Consider the following 17114-nt stretch of genomic DNA (forward strand, 5'->3'; position numbering starts at 1 on the left):
TGGTAGTGAACGATGTTTAGAAGGACCTGGAAATTTGCTCTCAGGCTGATCAAGGGAGATCTCTCAGAATCCCAGGGACATTAAATATCCTGTTCCAACTTTGCTATGGGCAGGGACACCTTCCACTATAGACCAGGTTGCTCCAAGTCCCTGGTCTTGAATCCAAATCTGCTGCATTACATGTGCAGGTCTATTCCATGGTGAATAGAGCTAAGAGGAATAATCTGTTAATTAGTCAGCGTTGAAGAAATAACACTCTGATATCTGGAGAAATGAGCTAAATGAGGAATCCTCAGTGTTAATGGAGCAGCAGTGTGTGTTGTGGGATTGCAGTGTCATCAGTAAATGGATGTGTGTCGAGGCTGGAACCCAAAGCATCCCTTATTCCGGGTGAGAGAGTCCGGCCTCCCACCTGGAACTGCTCCTGGGGATGTGCCCTACCCAGATGTGTCTCGAAGTGTGGAGCTGCTCCTCACTGGAAGTGAGGTCAGGCCCTGGCACAGCTGCCCGGGGCAGTGGTGGGGATCCCATCCCTGGAGGGGTTTAAAAGACCTGTAGATGTGGCACTTGGGCACACAGTTTAGCGGTGGAAGTGGCAGTGCTTTCCTTCCTTTTTACACCTGCTTTTTCATTGCTTTTGACCCTCAGTGGCGTTGGTAAAGGATGTTTTGGTTGTGGACGTGGGAGGGAGGTGCAAGGCAGCTGGAGGTGGTTTTTCAAGCTTGACTTTTTATGGGATGTTAGGCATGGAACCTAGAAACCTTATTCTTAATGTTGCCTAACTTCTTTTTTTCTGCCATCCTGGTTTGTGAGTGACTAAGAGCGGGCATTTATTGGTTGGTAATTACCTCAGCATCCCTGCAAAAGCACTGGCAAGCTGGGTGAGAAAGGGGGTGTGTTTGTGTCACGCCCTCCTCCAGCTGTGTTCCAGAGCCAGGTTCTGATGAAACCGCTGCTTGGGAAGGGTTTTTGCATGACTAACCAATCCAGTAATGGGGCTTGTTAATGGTGCAGAGTGTTGCGGTGAGCAAACATTTATTAAGGAGGGTCACAGATTAAAAAAAAATAACTCGGTTCTGGGTAATTTTGACTGGTTTTAAGGAGTAAGTGTTGCCTCAGATGCAGAATGAACTAACATGTGAGCTCAGGTCCAAGTTGATGGGCACCACACACCTTGTCCTTTCGTGGGCCTGGATAAATCCTGGATTCCATTAATACATACAATCATCTCAAAAGGCAGGTGCCAAGAGGGCGATGCCAGACTTTCCAGTAGAGTCCAGTGCCAGGATGAGGAGCAATGGCCATAACCTGAACCGTGAGAAGTTTCACTTCAACACGAGAAAGAACGTTGAGGATGGGAACAGACTGCTCAGAGGGGCTGAGGAGTCTCCCTTTCTGGAGCCATTTCATCCTCAGCTGGATGTGTTCCCGCGTCACTGGTTCTAGGTAGCCGTGCCCGGGCAGGGGTTTGGCCAGGATGAGCTCCAGAGGCCAGTCCCGTGCTCCTGGCCCGCTGACGCTGCCGGCAGGGGAGCGTGAGGCGCGTCCCTTTGCCGAGAGGAGGTGGCCGGGGCGCCGTGCCGCCGCTCCCGGGCGGGCGGGACTCCATTCCGGCGCTTGCCGGCTGCCGGCTGGCGCGGCCGGGCCCCGCCGCTCGCTCTGCCCGCCCCGGGGCGTGCGCCGGGCGCCCCGGCACCGCTCCCGCGCGGACCTTCCCGCGCCCGCCGGAGCCGCCGCTCATCGCGTTTGCCGGGCCCAGGGACAGCCCCGGCCGGAGCCGCAGCCCTGCGGCCGCGCTGCAAACAATGAGCTCGACAGCGGCTGCCGCGGTTCCCGTGCCGTGAAGACGGGAGCCGGGCTCCGCGGGAGGAGGATGTGTGCGTGGATGTGAGCCCGACCCTCGGCGCCTCTCCGAGATGCCGCTGCCATGGACGCCGGCCGCCGGCGGGGAGCGCAGCCAGAGCCCGGCCTGACCCCGCCGCAGAGCGGGGTGTGACACCGGAGCTTTTTTATTTTTTTTAATTACTATTTATTTATTTCATTGTTTTTTAACCGGGGTGCAGCGGTTTGTGGCTCTGGGTTTCCAGCCGCCTCTCTCCGTCCGTCCATCCATCCATCCGGCCGTCATCCATCCGTCCCTCCCGGCGCCAATGCCCGCGGTGGCCGCCGCTGCCTGAAGGGCAGAGCCATCATGTACCTCCTGGACAGCAGCGAGCCGCCGGCCGCCGCCGCCTCCTCCCCCGAGAGGATGCAGCGGGGCACCCCGCAGAGGAAGACCGTGTACCGCATCTCCGTGACCATGGTGAAGAAGGAGCTGCTGGGGCCGGAGAGCGGCCGCGGCGGCCCCGAGCTGCCCCGGCGCGGGCGGAGCCGCCCGCCGGGCTCCTCCAGCCTCACCAGGGCCGGGCTGCTGCTGCTGGAGGAGGAGGAGGGCGAGGAGGAAGGCGAGGAGCGGGACACGGTCCCCAGCCCCTGCGGCTTCCGCACCTTCCGGACGCTGAGCACGGGGCAGCTGGAGCTGGGCCGCCTCAAGGTGCCGAGGAGAGCGGGGCCGCCCCCGCCCGGGGCGCCGCGGGCCGGCGCCGGACGCCGAGAAGCCGCGGCGGCCGCCGCATCCCCGCCCGGGGAGGAGGAAGACGAGGACGGGGGGCCCGGGGAGCCGGCCCCGGGGGAGCGGGGCCACAGCCCGCGGCGGCAGCCGGGGCTGCTGCGGCGGAGCTTCAGCTTCAGGCACTGGAGCGGCGGCGGCGGCGCGGAGCCGGCCCGGGTGCGGCGGCACAGCAGCTCCGGCTGCCTGCCCGGGCCGCCGCCGCCCGAGCCGCCCGCCGCGCTCCCCGCCGAGCCGCCCGAGAAGCGCAACACGCTGGACGTGGGCGAGGTGCTGAGCCAGGCGGACCCGCTCTCCCGACTGGAGCGCTGGGAGCGCAGCAAGAGCAAGAACCGGACCCTGGATAACAGCGACCTGCAGCGGCTCTCGGAGCGGCTGGGCCGGGAGAGCCCCGCCGCCGGCGCCGAGCATCGGCTCCTGCGCTTCTTCAGCGGCATCTTCGCCCGCAGGGACGGCCCAGCCGCTCTCTTCGGCAGCCCCCACGGCCGCTCCCCCCGCAGCAGCTTCTCCAGGTCCAGGGCTTATTTTAGCAGCCTCAGGAGAGCTGCCGTGGACATGCAGTCCAGCTCCGAGAGCATCAACGGGTCTCCCCAGAAAGGTGCCCGTCCTTGTCTCGTCTGGGTGTAAAGGGCATCGGCGCCGGGGGATGGATGGTGGGGTCACGGGGCTGTTAGGTGTGAGGAGAGGGAGCTGCTGCACTGGGGTGAATCAGGGTGGGCAGGCTCTGGCACGGGTTGCCAGGAGAAAGCTGTGGCTGACTTGTCCCTGGCGGTGTCCAAGGCCAGGTTGGACAGGGCTTGGAGCAGCCTGGGATAGTGGAAGGTGTCCCTGCCCATGGCAGGGGGTGGAACAAGATAGTGTTTAAGGTTCCTCCGCATCCAAACCATTCCCTGATTCTATGGATACAGCGTGCTTGGAAGCGCATGGTGGCACAGCTCTGCAGAGTGCAGGTCGTTCATTCTGCGTGTCCTCCTGAACCAAAAATCCCTCTCTGGGGTGATTGGTTGTGCGTTCTAGGACAGCTGAGTGAGGCAAGTTTTGCTCGTTTAATAATGGAATAGAAGCTGAACTGGAGTGCTGCTGTATATAGGTCACTGGGTGGCCCAGTGCTGCACAGCAGTGGGACTTTCTGCCTTTGGAAAGACTTCTGTAATCTGAAAGATGGGCTGTGTTGGTTAGAAATGGGCACTGCTGGAGAAGTGAGTGAATACTCGTGTAAATGTCTCATACATCCTGAGCATTCATTGTAATAAAAGAGCTTGAACTGAGTTAGATATTTTTGAAAAACAATACTGACTCAGAAGCCGCACTCTTTGAATTATTTCAATAGTCGAGTCATTTTATATATAGCTGTGTACAAATCAGCTAGAGCATTTTTAGTGTAGGTGGAAATCAGATAGGGAATTCTGGGGGTATGTGAATCCCTCAGATACAAGAAAAACTTGAACAAGAACCTTACTGTGGGATGGAGGCACCTCACTGTGGGACAGCAGGGAAGAGCTGACGAGCTGCTTTCTGTGAGCATCTGGAGGGATCCCGGTATCGTTGGCTGGGACATGTCAAACCAGAAATGCTGGTTGTGGAGCTTCATTGTGAGGCGATGCTTTCTTCTAGCTGTGCTTTCAGGTCTTTAATAAGTATCTGTGATGAAACATTTAACCAGCGGTTATAGTCGCCTTTGAGCACAAAGTGCTTATCAGGTGGCAAATGATCTCTGATTTGCTGCTTTTCTGAAAATAACAATTCTCGATTAGGTTAAGCTTTCGTAAAGGCCCAGGTACAGCAGAGGATGGTGTGGAGTTAGGCCCAGGTGGTCTACTGGGGAAAGCAAGAACCAGCTGCCAGCCCCTTCCACATCCAGAGCTGCTGCTGCGAGTGGAGCGTGCCCAGAGTCTGAGGCATGAGGAGCAGAGCCAAATATTTAGACCTAGTAACTGAGGTCTGTAAGGTTTTATTGATGTAGAGGCATTCATGTGGGCTTATAATAATCTTGACGGAAATTGTGGTCTGACCTTGGTTAAAGTTCAAGGTAACCACAACAGAGAATTACTTCATTTGGCTCTTCATGCCTGTCCTGTGCCAACACACTCCAACTCTTGCTCTCTGCCGACTGCACACAGCCATATACTGGGAGCACAGTCCTCCCAGCCTGAGAGGAGACTTCAGTTAATCAATAACTCCTGGTACACAGCAGTAAGATGTTCCAGAGAGGTCCTTCCTGTGCGTGCCAGTACCAAATCTGTCTGGTGCAATGAGGCCTTGAGCCTTGTTCTTCGGAAAATGTGTCCCTGTGGCTGCAGTAGGCAGCACTGGGACAGGCTGGTGTTACAGGTTAGCAGGCCTGGTATGCTCTGTTTCCTTCCTTTTTCTGTAAAATTGCAGCTTGGGCAAAAAGCTTGTGCGCAGCTCCTGTTAGAAAGCTGAACTTGAACTAATTTTGCTTTAGTTTCTCCTACTGTATGTTGAGAAAAACATTTAATTAGATATTATGATTAGCATGCCAAACGTCTTTGAATATTTTATGTTTGAAACAAGCTGCTCTTTGGCCAGAACTTAGAACTTGTGTTTCACTTCTTTTAGTTGATGTGGAGGTGGTGTGCTCTTGACAGTCCTGTGCACAGATTCTGGAATAATTGCAGACACACAAGTGGAACCCTAATTTCAGTATGGGTTTTACTACCTGGAAACTTGAAGAAATTCTCAGCTGTGAGGGTGGGCAGGCCCTGGCACAGGGTGCCCAGAGAAGCTGTGGCTGCCCCTGGATCCCTGGAAGTGTCCCAGGCCAGGTTGGACGAGGCTTGGAACAACCCGGGATAGTGGAAGGTGTCCCTGCCCATGGCAGGGAGTGAGATGAGATGGGCTTTATGGTCCCTCCCAACCCAAACCAGGCTGTGATTTTATGATTCTGCACTTGTTTCCCTCATGGCCTTGGTATTAGGAGTTACTTGATTTTGTACTTGAAACAAAAGGCCTGCCCAGGGTCTTAAGGGAGAGTAGAAGTTTTTAAAAATGTAGCTTGTTGACATTTTTAGCTTCAAATATTCATTTGGGTATTGTGATACCTGCTTGGATAATATTTCCTGAAAAGAAATTGCTTTACCTACCACAATCAGGTGTAACATAGTTTTTTCAGCAAGTTTTTAAGCAGAAGAGTGAACAGTCTTTAAATCTACATGTTTTTGATGTTGCTGAGCCTGACTTAGGCTGTGAAGTCGGTCAAGGTTGATTTTTGACTGGGATCAGTCTACAGACTCTCAGTAGTTATTCATGCTGTCGCTTAAACAGCCCTTGAGCATCAAACCTTTTCCTTTTCTACCTGCAAACCACATTTGCTGTGATATTGTTGGCCTCAAATCCTATGCAAGCAACGATTCCCCAAACTTTTGCAAAGGGAAGCAGGGGATCCATTTATTTGAAGGAAGAAAGGTTTTCTATATACATGACTACTATCCCCAAAGGGAGAAAGAGAAACTTCCATAAACTCCAAGCCAGAGAAGTTATTTTTGCCTTAAACCATTTAGAAGAAGTCATTAAGGGGAATGTCATTCCTCATGTAAACTTTTTTCTCCTAGAAGTTTTCATTATTCTTTCCTCATGAGAGGAACTCTTGCTGCTCTGGAGGAAGAGGAGGAAGATGTCTCTCAGGCTGGGGGTGTGAAGGGTGGTGTTAAAATAGTTTCTTTTTCTGTGGTTCTCTTACTGCTTTTGTTTGAGATAAGTTTGTTTTAATAACCTCTCTTTAGGAGATACTAAGCAGATTTGGGTATCAAAATTGTTGACTATCAAAGAGTATCATCGTAACATGATAAAGTTCTCTTTTGAGGTTTTTTCCCCCTGAGGTTTTAGAGGAGTTAGTTTTAAGCTCTTATCTCAAATTCTTTGCAGCTTAAAGTCGTGGGAAGCAGGAGAAGGCTGCTGAGTGATCTCTGTTGGAGGCCTCCAGCCTTTCCTTGCAAAGCTTCACTTGAGATAGTTCTTGTTAGTTCTGTGTCATCTCCTTGCTCCTCCGCTGGTCACTGCTCTGCTGTGCCTTTCCCAGGGCAGCCCAGCGAGCCTGATGTGCGCTCTTACGGATGGGTGGGCAGAGATCTGGAGCATATGAGATTGGAGCAGAAAGATGCAAATGCACTGGAACTGGTCCCGTGTGGCTCCCTGGGTTGGAGCTGCAGGGTTTTGGTGCTGTGCTGGCATAAGCATAATCTCTTTCAGTGCTGGAGAGTCCCTGATTTCATGAAGTAAAAGCTGCCTGGGACTCTTTCAGCTGTTTGAGTTCTTGTGAGTGTTGTCTAGAGGTTGTAATGAAAATAAAACCCAGCAGATAAATAGATACCATTTGGGGTCAAGCGTTTTCAAGCATCGTCTAAGAGGGTTTTTTATTATTATTTATTGGGTAGGCCTTGTGTCAGGCAAAATGAATGCCAGCTGCACTGATAGACCCAGGTGATTAAGAACTGAACTGGTATTAAGGTCACTGGCTGAATTAGAGAATGAGATGGATTAATGTTTGCACAATACTGAAGTGTGTGCCAGCTGCTAGCAGCTGTGGTCTTTGTTTTTCTCTTAAAATTGAAAAGAAATGTAGAATTTTAATGTGTCTCTGCTATAAACTTGACAGTTAAATGCCTAATGGCAGTAATTGGTAACTGGTTGGGACAGATCACTGAATACTTCTGTGAAGTGTTATGCAGGCATTCACCTCCGTTCCCTCCCAGACCAAGCTCTGTAAATTGAATTAGTGTTCTGTTGTTTTGCCAGAGATCTGCCTGTTCCTTGGTTTACCGCTCCAGGTAACAGCGTGTTTATCTAATGAAGCTCATGCAGATGACCAGAGCACAATTTGCACAAGGAAAAGAACATGATATTCCTTTCCTTTTCTCCTGATTCCTTGCCTTGAATCTGAGGTTGCTCGGTGTGAGGAGAAGGCAGGTGCCAGGCGCTGCCCTTGAGACACAGCAAGCCCTGCAGCCGAGGGAGAGTGGCTGGAAAGGATCTGGAGGTGCTGGTCAGCAGCAGCTGAAAATGGGCCCAGGCGTGCCCAGGAGGGCAAAAGGCCAGGGCCCTTGTTCTGTGCCAGCCATGGTGTGCCACAGCCCCAGGGCAGCCCAGGCCCTGCTGAGCCCCTCCAGGGCTGTGTCCAGCTCTGGGCCCGCTGGCCAGAGGGACACTGAGGGGCTGGAACATGTCCGGGGAAGGGGCTGGAGCCCCAGGAGAGGCTGAGGGAGCTGGGACAGGGGCTCAGCCTGGAGAAAAGGAGGCTCAGGGGGGACCTTGTGGCCCTGCACAACTCCCTGACAGGAGGGGACAACCGGGGGGTCGGGCTGTGCTCCCAGGGAACAGGGACAGGAGCAGAGGGAACGGCCTCAGGCTGGGCCAGGGGAGGCTCAGGGTGGACAGCAGCAGGAATTTCTCCATGGAAAGGGTGCTCAGGCCTTGGCAGGGGCTGCCCAGGCAGGTTTGGAGTCCCCAGCCCTGGGGCTGTCCAAGGAAGGACTGGATTTGGCACTCAGTGCTCTGGGCTGGTGACAAGGTGGGGATCAGGCGCAGATTCAACTCCGTAGCCTTGGAGGGCTTTTCCAGCCTAAAGCATTCTGTGATTCTAATGAGCATAGGGTTCCTCTGGAATTCTTTGCTTATCCTGGTGAGTCTACAGTTACTGGTTTTTCAGAGGTGGAGTCTGTACATGAGGTGGCAGATGAGCTTTTTCCTGGGACCGGGAGAGGGTTTAAGTTGCTCATAGTTGCTCTATGACTTGACTGCAGTTCTTTACTGGACGTAATGGTTATCTTGCCCTGCAGAATGAAATCACTGGTACCAGATGCTGACCCTTACTCTCTCTAGTGAAGCAGCCAGAACCCGCCATCACTCCCATTTCACAAAATACAACTTCAAAGCAGTGTAAGTTCATTAGCAGGGCTGCATCCAGGTCTTGGATTCCTAGATCACCACTGAAGAACCACTTGGGTGTATTTGAATGAGCAGCTTGGCTCTCTGCTGCGGAGCAGAACTAATTTTGATCCTACAGCACTGATGACCAGCAGCAGTTGAACACTGATTGCCCAAGTACAACTCTCCAGTTGCCAAATAATGAGTGTAAAACGATGGCGTGTACTGGGGTTTTCTTTGGCATGGCCATAACCTCAGGAATCGGTGTTTGGAAGGCAGAGAGCAAATGTTTGAAATGCCTGAATATTCCTTTTCACTTTGGGCCGCATAGGATTTAACAAGAAATCATTAATGCAGACTGTTAATGTGCTGGTGTTACTTTTGATAAGTGGTGTTGGGATTTCCCCATGGCAACCGCAGTAAACACACAGCGAGAGGCACTTTCTGCCAAAAAACACAGAATGGCTTTTTTCATGTGCGAGGAAAAAGAAATGTCACTATACTGAACCCGTGAAACTATCATCTATTTTGTTCATGAAAAGCATCCAGCATAAAGCCATTATCTTGATGGGAGTTGAAAACGGGGCGTTTGATGATTTTGATGGTTCAGGCTGGTATATAATGACAGTGTGTGACAAATACTTGTGCTTTATTGACAAAATAGCACCAAATGTTTCCTTAAAGCAAAGCAGGCGGCAAATGCCAGCGAGAGAATAAGCCAGCAGTGCGCTGTAGCTTTCTGCAGGTTTTTTTGATCATCACAGACAACATTAATGGTCGGCCTTGTTATTTATTGAGGTTTCCTTTGGGAATAGGAAGGGAAGCAAGGCAGAGAGACCTGCAGTGCAGCTGTTGGGCTGCAGGAGCAGCTGTAGGGGATTTGGAAGAGGCAGGGACTCAGGGCAGCGTGTTTGTCCTGAGGGTCACTTGGCCGGCAGGTCTCATTTGGAGGGATGTTTGTGGAGTGGGTTCAGTTAAGTCATCGTTTAGCCTCATGCTTGCGACGTGGTCTCGTGTTTTGGGTTCTGTCGAGGCTGCCCAGATGAAGATGTAAAGGTCACTTGTCTGCGGTGATAACCCAGAGTAAATCTCTCCATGTATTGAGATGTTAGAGCAGGGGCTTTCTGAGGAGCCCTGAAAGATCTGGCTGTAATGTCAGTACAGTCCCTGGGATTTACAAGGTAGGCATGTCTGTATTTCCTGGCTGTAAATGCTCCACGTGGGTGGTACTCAAAGTCTGTCTCCTTGCTTTGAGAAATATTGCCTCTATATTGCCTGATACCTGCTATTTGTACCTTTATTTTCACTGGCCTATAGATAGAGAGAGCTATTGAATTAAAGATTCAGCAATGTCAGTTCTGGTTACATCAAGCAACTTTGATTTTTAAATGAATTGATGATGTGTCTCAAGTGCTGAGCTTGGGGAAGTTCATTTCAGCCTTGGAGGTACTTAATAAGAAATAAATTCAAAGTTTCTTGGGAAAAACCCAGTAAAGGCTTCTTGTTCTTCCCAGCTCCCGTTTTGTGAATGAAGCCTCCCAGCAGATCTTTCCTACTTGGAAGGATTAGATGCTGATGTTTTGCTACTTAGATATGAAGGGGAGCTCAAATACTGTGCTAAGTGCTGCCAGCTCCTGGTGCTTCCAAGTGATTTATAATCCCTCTTTGTTTGCGTGTATTTGTCAGTCAGCTTGTCTGGCTCCCTTGACAGAGAATCTGGATTCCTAAAAATGCTGTTTTAGGACTTGCGATGTATATGCATATACATGTGTGGGGTTTGAGAAGAGGGTTCTGCATCACTGGTGCAAGTTTTTTCCATCTTATTCCCATGCAAACAGTTGCTTAACAGCAGTGCCAATGTATTAAACATAAGGGAGAACTCTTGAAAAAGTGGGTGCTGAAGCAATCAGTGCAGCTGCATTTGATCTGATTCGTAGGGATGTGCAAGACATTTATGGAGCTGCCTCTCTCTTTAGTTTCTCTGCTGCTTCTGTGGGAGCAGATGTTATTTGGGTGTTAAAAGCACAATATTTCAGGTTAATGAATTACTGTTTGTTCTCACTGCTAAGTGGCGCTTCTTTCCTTAGGCTGAACCCTGAGAAATCAGTAGTGGCCCTTAACCCTGCTAGCACTGCTCTTGTGAGCATTCCTGCAGAGGTGATGCTCTCCCTCCTGCCAAAACCGAGGGCTCCCAAAGCCCAAAGCCGCCTTTGGGTTGGGTTGTCAGAATGACAGAGTGCCTGAGACATCTCCTGCTCTTCCAGGGCTCGTGTTGCCTTCGTATCCGGGGGAAACTGCCTGGGAAACTGGGATGTTGACCCAACTGTTCCTTATGCAACATCCTAATTCAGAAGCTCCTCTGTTTAGAGATACAGAAATATTTATGTTGGCAAGGCAACAGCTTTTATGCCTTGACCTCTGTGTCCTGCAGGGAAAAATCCGATTTCGTGCTCGTGGAGGATAAAGGTTTAACTTTTCTCCAGTTTTAATTACTAAAGCTGTTAAAATTGACCGTGCATTGCTCTTCACAGCTTTCAGGGGTTTGTGCTCAGGCCTTGGGGAAAGATGAAAATGTTGTCTTCTCTAACCTGACTGGACTTGGAAAATCACCTGTTTTGCCTCATCCTCTGCAGATTGTTGGTTTCCTTGATCAGGCTGCTCTTCCTCACAGTCCAGGATGGCAGATCCTCACTGGCTGTCACTGGTTCCCCTCTCACATTGTGTCTTCTTGTCCCCTCCTCATGAGAAACTCATCCCACCCCTGCCATGGGCAGGGACACCTTCCACTGTCCCAGGCTGCTCCAAGCCCCAGTGTCCAGCCTGGCCTTGGACACTGCCAGGGATGGAGCAGCCACAGCTTCTCTGGGCACCCTGTGCCAGGGCCTGACCAACCTCTGCATGAGGAATTTCTTCCCAATATCTGATCTAAATCTTTCTTCTTTAATACAGCTCCCCCTTGCTGTGTTGCTATCAGACATTGCAAAAAGCCCCTTTAGGCACTGAAAGTCCACAGTGAGGTCTCCCCAGAGCCTCCTTACACCCTGACTCGTTACATTTCTCAATGAAGAGTTTGTTTTAATAAAAAGAGGCTAATTTCTGCCCTCAGGAGAAGGTGTGTTATATTTGATTTTGTGCTGTTGGCCAGGAATTGCCTCAGATTTCCAGCGTGGTCTTGGGCAGCCTTTTGCTATTCAAGAATTAACTGGAGATATTTTTAATTCCATGCAGAGTTGTGCATAGCAGGGTTGTTTCCCAAGGGTCAGAGGAAGAAGAGGGCAACTCTAAAGGCCTCTTTGTGAAAAAAAGATGTTTTAAAAGCAGTGCACAAAAGTCCCTGGGAGTGAAGGGCCTCTTTCAGCCCCTGCTCACAGTGCACTGTCTCGGTGGGGTCACCTGGGTGTTAGTGAAATGCCTTTGAAAGTGAGCACGTCTGGCCAAAATATGTTATTTTTGTAGCTGATTCTAATCGCTCACGAATATCTTAGCCTGTCTTAAGTCTTCAAAATTCCTGGCTATTTCTGAGGTAGCTGGAAAGTCACTGCTTAGGGCAGATGATGGTATTTATTTTCAGCTTCTGGGGGAGGTGGGGATGGGGCCTTCAAGGAGGGGAACTGAAGTTCTCAGAAAAAAATTCTTTCTTTTCAGTTCAGCTATCTGCAGAGCTTCCCGGGTGACTCGGGGTGAGGCTGGTTGAGAATGACAGGCTCTGAAAAGAGCACCTTGGGATCAGATTAGAGAGCTGTATGTTTGCCTGTGTATAAAGATGGGTAAACAGCTTCATTATTTCTGTCTGTGTGCACCAGAGGCATGGAAATGCTGGGAGTCTGTTTGGCTGCCTCGAAAACTTGTGCGAATCCTTCCCTTTTGTCCCTTCTTATCTCTTGGTCTCGTGAACATAAAGGGTGGGGAGTGAAAAGCGAAATCGGGCAGTTGGTTTGCTTTACATTCGGACTTAAACATTCCTGAGATTACTGCCTCGTTTTAGTGCTGCCACCTGCTTTAGCTCCTCACTGCCGGGGCTGGGGAGGCTCTGCGGAGGCTCAGGTGTGTCCTCTGACTGCTGTCTGCCGGTGAATCACCTGCTAATGCTGTTGACCTCCAGCCCTTTGAACCGACTCTATTTTTAACCTAAAGCAGGGAGGAAAATTCATGCTGGAGGCTGATCAGACAGCACTGCAGTCATCCAAAGGCTTGTTTTTGCTCTAACTGCCCTCTTCCTTCAGGAAACAGAGCTGATAGTGTGGAAGAACCTGTTCTGAAAAGCACTTTGAGAGATGCCCGAATCAAAATAAACAAAGATATATGTATAAGTTTAGTCGTGGAATCTGGAAGTTCTTCAGTGCGGTTGTGCCTGTAAAATAGAACCACGATGGCTGCTATTTTATATGAAGGCTGTATAACTGTGTTTTCTAGTCGGGCAGATGGTTTCATTCAGTTTACCTCATTAAGATATCACAGTGCTGGGCAGATGTGCTGTTTCTGTCCTGAGGTGGTTGTGCAGTGTGGCCTTGCCCTGCCTGTGTGTATTTCTGCCGCAGTGGCCGAGTTACACTTCAGTGGTGAAGCTAAAAATGAAGAGGAGACCTGTCTGTGAGCTCTCTCAGCCCCTGTAAGACCAGTTCATAGCCCCAGACGCCCTTCCCAGTCTCACAGCTTACTGACAGAAACAAATAATCTTCCCTTGGAGGAAGGTGGGGATTAAAGTGCAGGTCAGTGTTTGTCCTTTGGCTGTAGCACATCTCTCAGCCCTGGTCATTCTCGTGCTTCTTGGTGTTTATAGAGGCTCCTTGCACCTGGAGCATTCCTGATCCGGGTCCTCCTGGAGATGAGCAGGATGACAGATTCTCCCACCTAAATCCCAGCCAGAGCAGCACCAGGATTTGTATTATCCTTTGTGCAAGGAGGGAACCTTTCTGTTGGGTGGCGTTTACTGGCAGCGTTCATCTGACCCGTTTGGAACCCGTGCAGATTCGGGGTGGTGAAAGAGAAGTGCTTGATTCTGAGGGACCTTTGTGTCCCTTCTGGAGGAAGTCTGAGGCTCTGCAAGGAAGCATCTTGGGAGCAGGACTTTCCTGAGATTGCTTTGATGGGGAGAACAGAAAGCTGCTTTTAAAAGAAAGGACTCCAGAACAAAGTGGGATTTATTTGCTGTGTTAATTACAGTTTTGTTCTAGGTGACTGTTAAATGATGATCTATTACCTCCTTCCTATGATTAAACGCCTTTTGCCATGAAAATGGAAGTTCTGATTTCTTTGTGGATTATGGATTGCAGTCCCAGATGTTGTATTTCACACTGTACCAGTGAAACTTGAGTATGAAATCCCTGCAGGCCTTCAGTGTGTGTGTAGGCACCTTGTGGGCTTTCACCTGGGAATCCTTGTTCAGATCCCTTGGAAAAGAAATGAGCACACTCAAGGAAATTGTTCTTGGAATCCCTCCTGGAAGTCTCTTTGGCAGGAGCACAGGCCGTGCCTGTCGAGGTTGGCTGCAGTAACCAGGCAGAGGTGTTAGGGTGAAGCTCCTCTTCTTTGTACTTACAGACTATGTTCCTGTCACAGCTTGCCTTAACCTCTACCCTTGCAAAGTATGTCAGGAATTGACTGATAACAAATCCCTTTCCATCCCCAAATAAAGAAGAAACGGTGTGTGATCCGAGCCTGCCTGCTCTAGTTTGTATTTTTAGGGCCCCCAGATTGAGAATCAGCTGTATCAGTGTAATGCTGCCCATAAATAGTGTGGATAAAGCATGGAGGCAGGTGGTTCTGTGGAAGAACTGATGGAAAACCAGTTTGGCGTTGGGGGCTTGACAGCCTTTAGTGGGTGATGGAGCTGGTTCTGGTGCAGTAATGATTTATAAAACGAGTGTGACCCTGTATCCACAAGCCCAGCACCTCCTACAGCTTTCCTTCAGTTGTACTTGGCTGCCAGGTCGGTGTGCTGTCCCCGAATTCCCCGCTGCAGGTGTCTGCTGGTGGCTTCTGAAGTGGCTCTGAGTGGCTCTTTGTCCCTGCTGGCTTTTCCAGCCCTGTGCCCAGCCTCCTTCCCCAGCCCACTCACAGCTGCCACTGCTGGCCCTGGGGAATAAACCCAGAGGAATTTAACTGTTCCTTCCCTGCTGCAGGAGGGAGCTGAGTTACCCAGCCAAGCTCCAGTGAGCTCTGCCAATTTGGGACGGAGAATTCCCGCTCCCCCTCTTTCTGTGCCGTCACTGCAGGGTTGCGTGGTTCACGCTCTGAAGTAAAAAGCTGATTTCTCTCTGGCCCCAGTCTGAGCTCCTTTCCTGCAGAGTAATCCTAGGAATGTGTCACTGCAGTCATCAGCAACACCGCTGGCCGTGGCTGTTCACGTGTGCTGTCCCCTGTCCCCAGCGCTGGCAGCGCCAGCGTCCTCAGGGGAGGAGGAAGGACGGGGTTTGTGCAGTAAAAACTGAACGAAATCGCGGCAAAAACATCAACCAGAGCTTTCCCCCTGCGAAGATCGATAAAAATGGATTTCTGTGCATTTTTTCAGTCATTCAGATGATGAGCTTTGATAAATCCTTGACCAACAAGCATCCGGTGGGTGCTGGATGAGAGTTCAAGGAGCCTCGTGTAACCTCCACAAAGGGCTTCCCAGATAAACCGAGGCTAAATTCTGGCTCACGCTGCATCTCTGTAGTTTAGCTTATCTTGTCAGCTCTTGTACCCTTTTCAGCCAGTCTCTGAGGAATTTTTTTTTTCTTAATTCTCTTTTCTCAATGGCATGGCATTTTTGGGGATTACGTATGATTTCTTTACCTATATAAATACATATATGTGATACATATATAAAAAATATATCTCTGTAATTTTTCTATAATGTATAAATCCATGTCAAATGAAGTCTGCTTGCAATGCCTTTATTTCAGGCACATTCCTGTTCATATTTAATAATTTTGTGGCTGTGGCTAAGCTGGTGAGCTGTGTGATAGGAGTTTGGAGTCAGGCTGTGTCCTTGCTGTCTGGGCTGGGAATTTTTGACTAATAGAGGCAGTCGTGTTGAACTCCAAATCGTGAAATCACTTAAAGTGAATTTTACCACCTTTATTTCTTCATGTTTGTTTAGTGGAATATGCACCCAGCAGGCCAAACCTAGGAAAAAGTGATTGCAGAACCAATAAAATCAGCTGGGTGTTGAAATAAGCAGTTTTGCAGCATTCTCACTTGTGGTTTTTTCCCTTCATTTCGATGTCATGTTTTTTTCCAGTGGATGACTTGTGCTTAAAACCTTGGGCCTGAAAGTAGCTCTGAGGCTTTTTGTTGTGTTTTGGGGGTTTTAAGGGCATTTTTAATGATTCTGTCACAGATTTTGGCAGCAGTTCTGAGGAGCATTTCCGGGACACTGTAATTGGTACGTGAAGTGGGAGCCAGTTTGTTTAAATGCAGCTTGAATTATAGCACAGTTTTTGAAGTCTTGAGTCTTTGAGGTTCCTGGTCACCTGAATTTTCAGGAAGGAGTGTGGCATTTAATTCCTGTAGGAGATTTTCGAGCTGGAAACTCTATGGCTGTTTATGTTAAAGTGAGATTTAAGTATAGGATTTTCTTGGAAAATACCAGTAAAGGCTGAGGGATCAATGCAAAACCTCAAAGGTCAAGTTTTCAGTAGACTCTTGTGCTGTTTGTAGCTTTTTTTTTCCTGGGCATGTTATAAATCACTTCTGGAAATAATTTGGGAATTACTGAGAAGAACTTCAACAGCCTTGAAATTGCTGTGAGGGGAAAACATCCTGTGCTGAAGCAGCCTTGAAAGAATGGCATCACATTTCTCCTTCCTTGTTGATGCTCTGGTTTGGGGTTCCTCAGCTCAGGTTTAGGTATTGCTCTCTTGAGATAAAGGATGTGCTTTTATAAAGCTCCAGGGGCTCTCCCTCCCCAGCATTTTTTGGCCTGGGTAGTGAGATTTATTTACTGGAGTGTTATGGCATGTTTAATGTGGATATTTGTCCATAATGCCAATGGATGTCACGTTTTGGGATAAATGAGTGACTTTCTGACAAATGCTTCATTTAGAGCTTCAAAATGCTTAATGCTCACTATATGGGGGAGACACCGAGGTTGTCAAATGCAGTGTCTGTATCCAAGTACTGGAAACTTACGTTGTTTGTTCTTTGGTTTATGCAGAAAATCTCATAATTCCTCATTTGATTCATCATGGACATTTTATTCCCCAGGTATCACTTGGGTAACGTCAGCTTTCCATTTCTTGTGTTGTGATTTCCAATAGTTCCTGATAGAAATTCAGCCTGTTTCCCTTAGGTTTTTTTTTAACCAGTAAGGGTTGTGGTGACATGTCTATTTAATTTAAAAGATAAATGCCTGACTCTAGGGAGTTCAGCTGTCTGAAAACACCTTGAAAGTTACGGGAGGTTTTTTCCTCCAGGTAAAAACGCTCCTTTCCTTTGTTGAAAGTGGGAATGAGGCAGGGAATGATGGGAATTGTTGTGAATTCTTGGGGAGGATGGAGGGACAGCCTTTGTGACCCAGGGGTTCTGCAGGGCTGGTCACACCTGGGGTCACTCAAGTGGCAGAGCAAAACTTTGTCAACAGGTCGTGGATATTTTGAGGTGTAGCACTTGGGAGCACACAGAGGTTTTCAGTTCTTGG

General features: G+C 49.5%; 1 protein-coding gene across 7 annotated transcripts in view; it reads left to right on the top strand.

Moving 5' to 3' along the window:
- The window catches only part of AGAP1 (ArfGAP with GTPase domain, ankyrin repeat and PH domain 1), a 303821-nt gene that overhangs the window by 62209 nt on the left and 224498 nt on the right, over nt 1-17114 (top strand). Inside the window, exon 1 of one of the 7 annotated variants that reach the window (XM_066322377.1) lies at nt 1860-3206. The exons of 3 other annotated variants lie outside the window; for them this stretch is intronic. In XM_066322377.1, the coding sequence (XP_066178474.1) occupies nt 2192-3206 (1015 nt within the window). In that variant the 5' untranslated portion in view covers nt 1860-2191. Of the gene's footprint in view, nt 1-1859; nt 3207-17114 lie in introns of those variants that run through there. 3 more of the 7 variants (XM_066322378.1, XM_066322375.1, XM_066322376.1) reach the window with 3 other exon arrangements.

Source organism: Sylvia atricapilla, chromosome 7, assembly GCF_009819655.1.
Source record: "Sylvia atricapilla isolate bSylAtr1 chromosome 7, bSylAtr1.pri, whole genome shotgun sequence".
Classification (NCBI taxonomy): domain Eukaryota; kingdom Metazoa; phylum Chordata; class Aves; order Passeriformes; family Sylviidae; genus Sylvia; species Sylvia atricapilla.